The sequence below is a fragment of the Lygodium microphyllum genome, chromosome 9 (assembly GCF_053477565.2).
Source record: "Lygodium microphyllum isolate KBCC chromosome 9, Lygodium_microphyllum_v1.1.10, whole genome shotgun sequence".
Lineage (NCBI taxonomy): Eukaryota > Viridiplantae > Streptophyta > Polypodiopsida > Schizaeales > Lygodiaceae > Lygodium > Lygodium microphyllum.
The window spans coordinates 103314137-103322368 of record NC_141143.1 but is presented as its reverse complement, the minus strand read 5'-3'; the positions used below and the strand labels follow the sequence as shown (position 1 = coordinate 103322368).

General features: G+C 37.1%; 1 protein-coding gene across 2 annotated transcripts in view; it reads right to left on the bottom strand.

Annotated features, from left to right (window-relative positions):
• Positions 1-1127: 1127 nt before the first annotated feature.
• The window catches only part of PAH1 (Lipin family protein), a 28454-nt gene continuing 21349 nt past the window's right edge, over positions 1128-8232 (bottom strand). The window contains exons 4-12 of one of the 2 annotated variants that reach the window (XR_015691889.1): positions 5426-5512; positions 5274-5346; positions 4538-4581; positions 4312-4440; positions 4105-4203; positions 3948-4018; positions 3731-3851; positions 2404-2492; positions 1128-1561 (exon numbers count right to left, since the gene is read on the bottom strand). Coding sequence is in view for 1 of the 2 variants with exons in the window: in XM_087684893.1 (XP_087541019.1) it covers positions 3812-3851; positions 3948-4018; positions 4105-4203; positions 4312-4440; positions 4538-4581; positions 5274-5346; positions 5426-5512 (543 nt within the window). In the remaining variant the exon portion in view is untranslated. Of the gene's footprint in view, positions 1562-2403; positions 2493-3442; positions 3852-3947; positions 4019-4104; positions 4204-4311; positions 4441-4537; positions 4582-5273; positions 5347-5425; positions 5513-8232 lie in introns of those variants that run through there. The other variant, XM_087684893.1, reaches the window with a different exon arrangement.

Here is an 8232-nt window from a genome sequence, read left to right as displayed (position 1 = left end):
ATTGTACTTGATAGAAAAGTTGCATGTATAGAGAAAAATATACACAAAACCAACATGTGCTATATAAAGAAGATTAATATATAGAATCATTAACATCAAATGTTTTTGTTATTTCTGCTAAACGTAACTTTTAAAAACACCACTAGGACGTCCTTCAATTGCATGTACAATGTTCTAAAGCCCCTTTGCAATCAATACATGATGCATCATGTAAAGCCCACATTAAATAGTTGATTTCATCCAACGATTGTCCTCAACAGTCTAACATACGAAATACATCATTGTTTCTAGCCATGGCCATTGATTGTACTTAATACAAAATTTGCATGTATAGAGAAAAATATACACAAAACCAACATGTGCTATATAAAGAAGATTATAAGGGCTCTTGTTTGTAAAAATGACTAATGTCACAAATTTTTGCACAAAAGAATGAAATAGCTTGTACAATACTGGCAATAGTGCAAACAAAAGCCAAATTAAACTTGGATCAAATTCCGATAATACAAACCCCTTGTAAGTTTTCTTACAATAACAACTTTGCCCAATAGGTTGAAGCTTGCTCTAATAAAAATTATTGAATTTAGGGATACATGAATACAAGTATACAACCTAGAGAAGTAGCTTGAGAGAGCACAACTCAAAGTGCATTGAGAGTATTAATAGAAGAGTAACAAGACTAAGTATGCCCTAACAAGGTGCATAGGCATGTGTACAAGGCCCAAGAAAACAAACACCTCCTAAAGAAAAAGTAGCCCAACAATCAATGTGAATACACATCACTATGAAAATTAAAACAATGATCACTTGTGATCTTCTTATGAATAGCGCAAACATAAATCCATAAGAGCCACACATGATCAAATATGCATTTACCAATCCGAGGGATGTGATAATTATCACACCAAAGTTTAATTCTCACTTTCAAATACACTCATTAGTAGGTTAATGCAATAATACTAGCCGTGCTACTCTAGTGGCACTTAAAACTATCACATTGTTTCAACTTCACAAATTCATTTTAGTATTAAACTTAAAGAATGCTTCTACACTAGCTACAATTGCAAATGTTTTGCAAAAACATTTCAACATCTTGCAACCACCAATACAACCAATATACTAAAGACATTGTAGTTGTAAAAATATTCAAAGGTTAATATATGTTCTTCAAGTTGGGAGTGTGTTTGGTTGAGATAAAATTTTCTCTAGAAATCACTAGTTTACATCTCTAAAGATTCAAGTTCATACATAAAGCAACAATTGGAGAGTCAACCCCACCTATAGCTTTCCTTGATGTCACACCGTGAACTTAACATCAATCTCCAAAATCCAAGCTTTGAGTCTCAACCTTGTATAACCACATTTTGCCACATTCTTAAGAGCATCATTCTAAGCTTTAAATGGGGGATAGGATGTCGAGGAGTGGCATAAATCAAATTGCTCTACATTAAAACTCCTAAACCACAAAACATCAATATTCTTCCTAGAACCACCAAGGAGCTCTCCACACTTGGCATCGTTCAAGAGAGAAGCCATATTTGAATTCCCCTTCACTTCAAGCCTAATACCACAAAGAGAATCATCAAGAACATAAGAGGGCTAGCAAAGAACCAACGAAGGAGAAACGTGAGTCAAGAGGGATGGTTAGAAGCAACAAGTGACAATAAAATGTCAAAAAAGGCAAAGAATAGTCACCCCTAAGAAGGGCGTCAATGCAAAGATGACAACAATGAGAATAAGAGAGAAGATGGACAAGAGAAATCGTGCAAGTAGAGAGGGCTGCAATTCTACATGGAGCCAACAAGTTAGTCATAGTAAACGATGCCCAAGAGCAAGGTAATAACAAAGCTACAAATTCAAAGCACGTGAATAGAAATAGATCAAAGTCCTCATACACATGCTCACACAAAAGAGAGGTTACTCATCACCACCATAACATCTCACAAAAAATTACTCATAGAACACCTTGTGCTGAAAATTATTCAAGCATCAAGCACCAATGCAAGGTTCTACCATTTGGCATTCTAGATACATTTTACCATGTCAAACAAGAGTAGTTTTAGGGTCAAGCCTAGACTGTGTGCTTAGTTGTAAAACCACTTACTATGGTGGGGGAAAAGAGCATATGCCAAGTTTTGGGAATTGAGGCTACAAACAATACAATAGGACGAATCTATACCAAGTTAAACAACGAAAAGCATCTATACCAAGTGTAAAAAATCAATATCTCAAGGGTAAAACTGATCAGTAGAAAGTGAACACCCTGTAAGACCCAAACCAGGCCCGTACAAAGGTTGGCCAAAGCACATACCATATGACAAGCAAGGTTAAAACCAAGCATGAGCTTATGCATGCAACTAAGCAATAGACACAAATTTATCCATAAGATTGTCAAAGACTCACCCGAGAAGCAAAAGCATAACGAACAATAATGAGCTAGAGAAACTCCTCCGTGCATGATGCTAAGTCCAGGATGGCCAACCAAAACACCCCTAGCAAAGGATCCACACAACATTAGAGCATGTAAGCATTTTTTATTCCGCTCCCACTTGGAAGCGCATATTACTGCATGAAGCAGTAACACTATTTGAATTAAAGCTTTGAAGGAGCAAAAAATGCTTACAGAAGTGATAAAAAACAAATGAACCAACCAACCAAAGCTAGATCATTGTTACACATATCTCAAGTCTACATGTATCATTATCCAAATTAGCACAAGTAGAGGGAAGCTTTTTTTTTTAAGGATATCCCTCCTGACCCAACATTCCAGATGCTCTTCTAAAAATTCAAAATGAGCTTCCAAGCAAGTCCACCCATTTTATTATTTTTCACATGTTGGAATTCAGTAGTAAAGAGTTCCATCTGCTCCTCAAGCATTTTCAATTCACACACAGAGCAAAAGCTTCAGAGTGAGTTCATTCATCATTCAGTTATTTTGAAATATGATGGCTCACACACCTGCCCTGGCCCTTCATGTTAGCAAGTTCTAAGTGCCCTTAACATCCCTCCGCAGGGGAATAAGCATTTCCAATGTGACCACATAATATAATATTCATCATTCAGTTATTTTGAAATATGATGGCTCACACCTGCCCTGGCCCTTCATGGTAGCAAGTTCTATGCGCCCTCAACATCCCTCCGCAGGGGAATAGGCATTTCCAATGTGACCACATAATATAATATGGCTGTATAAACAACGAGCTTTGAATACTCACCATCCTTCAAAAGGTGTTGACAAGAGAGCATAGAGCAGAGCGAAAGTTGAAGTCTATAGTGATTGAAATATGTTGTATTCCCCAAAAATTTTAGCCAAAATCATTGTAACCATTAAGGTACATGTATAATCATACAAAAAGCTTCGGATAGCTTGTATGCAACATTCCTGCTTTAAGTCCAGAAACACTATACACATGATAAGAAATGTATAAAGAATGCATTGGTATCAAAGACCATATCCAAAACATTAACCTTTCCCTGATATGTCGTTACATAGGAGAATCAGCATGAAAAGTCCATGTGTGAATTTTTACTACTTACACAATGTACATCCACCTCCTTTTTACATTCCCGTAGCACCCCCTTGTGGGGTGACCAAATTATACACTCAAATAATTTAATAGCAAATGATAAACTCAGCTGCCCAAGTAGAGCCATTCCCAGCAACTAATATAAATATAGAGCTACTGGATGCAAATGAACAAGTGGTGACTACTTCCTTTAGGACTACCACCTTTTTTTGCACCTTCGGAGCTCCTTGAATCTGTAGGCTTGAGCATATTGCTTTCATAAATAAGCTCCTGATGCTTGCCCCTTATTTCTTAATGCTGCCACCCTTTTTGGCAGCTTTTGAGCTGCCACAAGAAACCAGTATAATCAATTTGTTTCAATCAACCAACTTAAGAGACCTGATTAGCTCGTCATGTTCTGGATAAATGTGTGTACGCTACCTTTTAGCATCAAGCTCAATATCAATGTCAGGGAGTGGAAGCTTCCAAAAATTCCATGAGTTATAATCCTCCTGATCATTGCCAGTCGTGGTTGTTAGTTGCCACTTTAATATGTGGAAAAACTCAGCAAAACATATATCTAGCAGCAGAAAAATACCTGTTCCCAAGAGGACATGGGCGGAAACATATCATCCACCAATCCATGAATAGATGTATATGACTTTGTATCAACACGATGGTTCACCATTACCTCACCCTAGTTTTCAAAACAAAGGTAACTTATCAATATCTCTGTACTCAAACAACAAGAATGACTTGCATTTTGAACATTTGTGGTTTTGTGCAATCTCATAATATACATCACCTTTGGGTTAATTATGAATATTTTTCCCCTTGGGATCCCTACTTTGAGGTAGCTAATTTCGTCTGTTATTCGATTTCCAAACCCTGCATAGAAGGGATTGATGTCTTTCGGAAATAATTCTCTAATACCCTGAAAGATTTGAATCCAAAAGACAACAAAATGAGTAAACAATAAATAACCTCTGTGTGCACCTAATATATAAAAATAAGAATCTCCATCGAAGCACCTCTAGACACGATATCTTGAATTCATGAGGAGCCCTCCTTATAACTGCAAAGCAATGAAAATTTAGCCATAAGAAAATGAAATTTTGTACAAAAGGCATTTGCTTGTGCAAAAGGAACTTAAAAATCATTCTGCGCTTTGTATCTCAGCACACGTACAAAAGCTGCCACTGATTCAATTGCACCCCTCTTGATGACATTCCAATCAAAGGACCCAAATCGGCCTTTTTTGGGAGCATGTTTGGGAAGAACGCCCAAATCTGGATACCAACTTGGCATTCCCAGGATGCCCATTATTTTAAAACCCGATAAAGATGACATTGGCATGAAAATGTTTGGAAAGAAGGCTCAATTTTGCATGAATTTTGACATTCACAACGTCCCACTTATTATAAAAATCTTCAAAGACATTAAACATCTATGCCAAAACTCTAACCACCCCCTCTTTCTGATTTCTCCTTAACAGCACTCAGCCCGGATACTCTCTGTTCATTTGACACATCCACAATCCCACTTCCATATATTTGCCCTAAACTTAGTAACCAGAAGCTGATAGATCTGATTTCGTATGTGAATAAGAACATGTAACAAGTACACAGATTATATTTCTAAAACTAAAATATTAAATAAAATCTGGCAGATAAAGACGGCCCAAATTTCAACCCTTAATCCTGCAAGCCAATAAACTTTGAAGACATTAGAAAACTTCCAAACTACTTCAAAAGCATTTTATAGTACCTTCACGATAAAGAGATGGTATTAAACCATCGGGAGAAATAAACACTGGCCCTTCAGGAAGAGCTTCTCCATCCTTGCAAGTGAAGAAAGAAAAACTAAATTTTAGTGAGGCTTGAAAGAAACAAGTGTGTCAAAAGCCAATGACTCTTTACCTGTTTTAAATTTAAGAGAAACTGGCGAGTAAGGTATGCTTGTGAGATGGCACGAGCACTCAAGAAAAGTACTTCATACCCATTATCCTGGTTACAAACAAAAAAATATGTTAGACTTCACAACCATTTGGGTGTTACAGCAGCCAGATTCAGGCAATTATAAACCCTAAGAAATGTGCCAACCATCAAGTACTCTACTCTCACATTTTTTAATCTTGAAAATCAGAACTTCCAAACACTTCAGATAGAAAACTGTAAGCGCCCTGAACAACATACAAAGCTTTACAATTATAATATTCACTTGTTTCAATACTTAATATTTCTAGAAATGGAAAAAATTATACATCCAAAGTTGAATATGACAATTATTCAAGAAATTCCAGCCATCGAGATATAAAAGAAACAGAGACAACATTGAGCATTCAAGATGTCCCCCCCAAACTGAAATCAAAGAAAAGCTCGAGAAAGATGTGCTATAAGGAATTTACAAGTTTACCATAACCAGCCTTCCTCCTCGGATAGGGTGATAAATAACCTGATTAAGCACTATTTACAACAATTAACAAATTCACAAAACTGAAATGCACACTTTACCATATAATCTTGGACATTGGATACCCTGTTGGCACCAAAACTGGCGCCCTTTTTGGTATTTTTTAACTTAATTGAAGTTAATGTACAATGAAATTCTCTCGATCCCTTTTAGTATTCCAACTCCCCTTGCTGTCCAAAATAACCAGCAAGTCTTCAATCTGATTTACCCCTTGATTCGAGCAATCAATTGGCCTTCACCCGCTTTGATGGAGACAGAAAATGCCTCAAATTCAATGATTTGCTGGTCCCTCCACTTGAATAGGCTAAAAACAACTCAGTCCTGTTGAATCCAAGTCTTGGAGCTTCCAATTTCTGGCATGCTTCCCGAGGTTGCTACTAAACCCAAATTTCTACTGCCAAGATTTCTCCTCGGATAGGGTGGTAAATAACCTATTTAAGCACTATTTACACCAATAGACAAATTCACAAAACTGAAATGCACACTTTACCATATAATCTTGGACAATTGGACACCCTGTTGGCCCCAAAACTCGCGTCCCTTTTGCTATTTAGTTAACTTAATTGAAGAAGAAGTTGACGTACAATGGAATTCTCCTAATCCCTTTCGGTATTGTAACTCCCCTTGCTGGTCCAAAATGGCCAGCAGGTCTTCAATCTGATTTGCCCCTTGATTCGAGCAATCAATTGGCCTTCATCCGCTTTGATGGAGATGAAAAATGCCCCAAATTCAATGATTTGCTAGTCCCTCCACTTGAATAGGCTAAAAACAGCTTTAGCCCTATTGAATCCAAGTCTTGGAAACTCCAATTTTTGGCACGCTTCCTGAGGCTGCTACAAAACCCTATTTTGTGCTACAGATTAGGACTTACAACAAAGAAATCTGAAATTTCTCAACCTCTAGTGATCTCAATGCTGTAATCTTCGAAGTAAGGCTATAGAAAGGCTAGGAGATGAGAGAGAATGCTGAGGAGAGAGAAAATTCAAACTTTCTTCACGAAAAATTGAAGAAAAAATGTCATTTACTGCTGATGCCTTGTCTCAACAGCTTGTAGATGCAAAGAACTGAAAAAAATTAGTTATTTACTACTATTGCTCTGTCTCAACAGCCTGTAGATGTCACCTGCTGTTGATTGGTCTTCTGCCCTTGGCTGTCTCAGAAGGTCCTCCAATGGCTGCAAATCAAACCAGCAACATCTCCTCCCTCTCTCTTGTTGGCTGAATACACCAAAAATGCCTCTCTCCAATCTTTAAAGACGTTTTTCAATCTTACATGGGCATTTTTTATAAGTGGTAGCATTTCCAAATGGTTTAAATACTAAAAATTAATCTAATGATTATTTCGATGCTTGAAAAATAATCTGATTGGCCAATAATTAAAGTGGCTAGGTAACTTCCATTCCCGAGTATCTTTGCACCATCTTTGACCATCAGATTGGCGTTAGGTACCATTGAACGCCACTTCCCTAGTGTCACCAACCAACACTTATGACCAAATGAATGACCTGGGCCAACAATTGGCACTAGATACCACCAAGCACCTATGCGACATAACTTGTAACACTTTTGCCTTTGATATCCCATGATTTCCTTGGATCCCAAGCTCATAAACTTACTCTGACCCCAGTTACACCTCACATGTGCAACATTTACCTAACCATGTGATTAAAAATCAATCCACATGTTAAGTGAGGTTTCAAATATACATGTCCTCATGACAATCCTCTCCCTTAAAATCCTTACAATCCTCCTCAATTGCATTGCCAAATGCATCAAATGCAAAATAGTGAATTTGAATTTTCACAAGGCACCAAAGTTAACACAACATTACGCATTGTTGCTCAACCATTCCATATGCCCAGCACATGCTGAAAATTACCAATCAATCATAGCATAACATAAGACTCAAAGAAATCTCAAAACATTGTCAAATTATCATTGACATGTCTATTTCTCATGAGCTCAACTCATCTAACAAAACCAAACCATAGTATAGCATAACCAAGCATAAACCATGGCTAAAACATCAATGGTATCATAACATATGTTGTTGTCCATGGAACTAGATGTAAACCATTGAAAACTGAGCATAATCTGATAATAAACTAATTACTTGTTGATCTGAGAACTGATCACTCGTTAATCTAAAAACTTATCATAAACTACTGCAAATGTGACTCCAAACTGATCACAAACTCATTGCAAAAATTAACCACCAATCAATGCAAAAACTGATGCAAAACTGATCCCAGAAG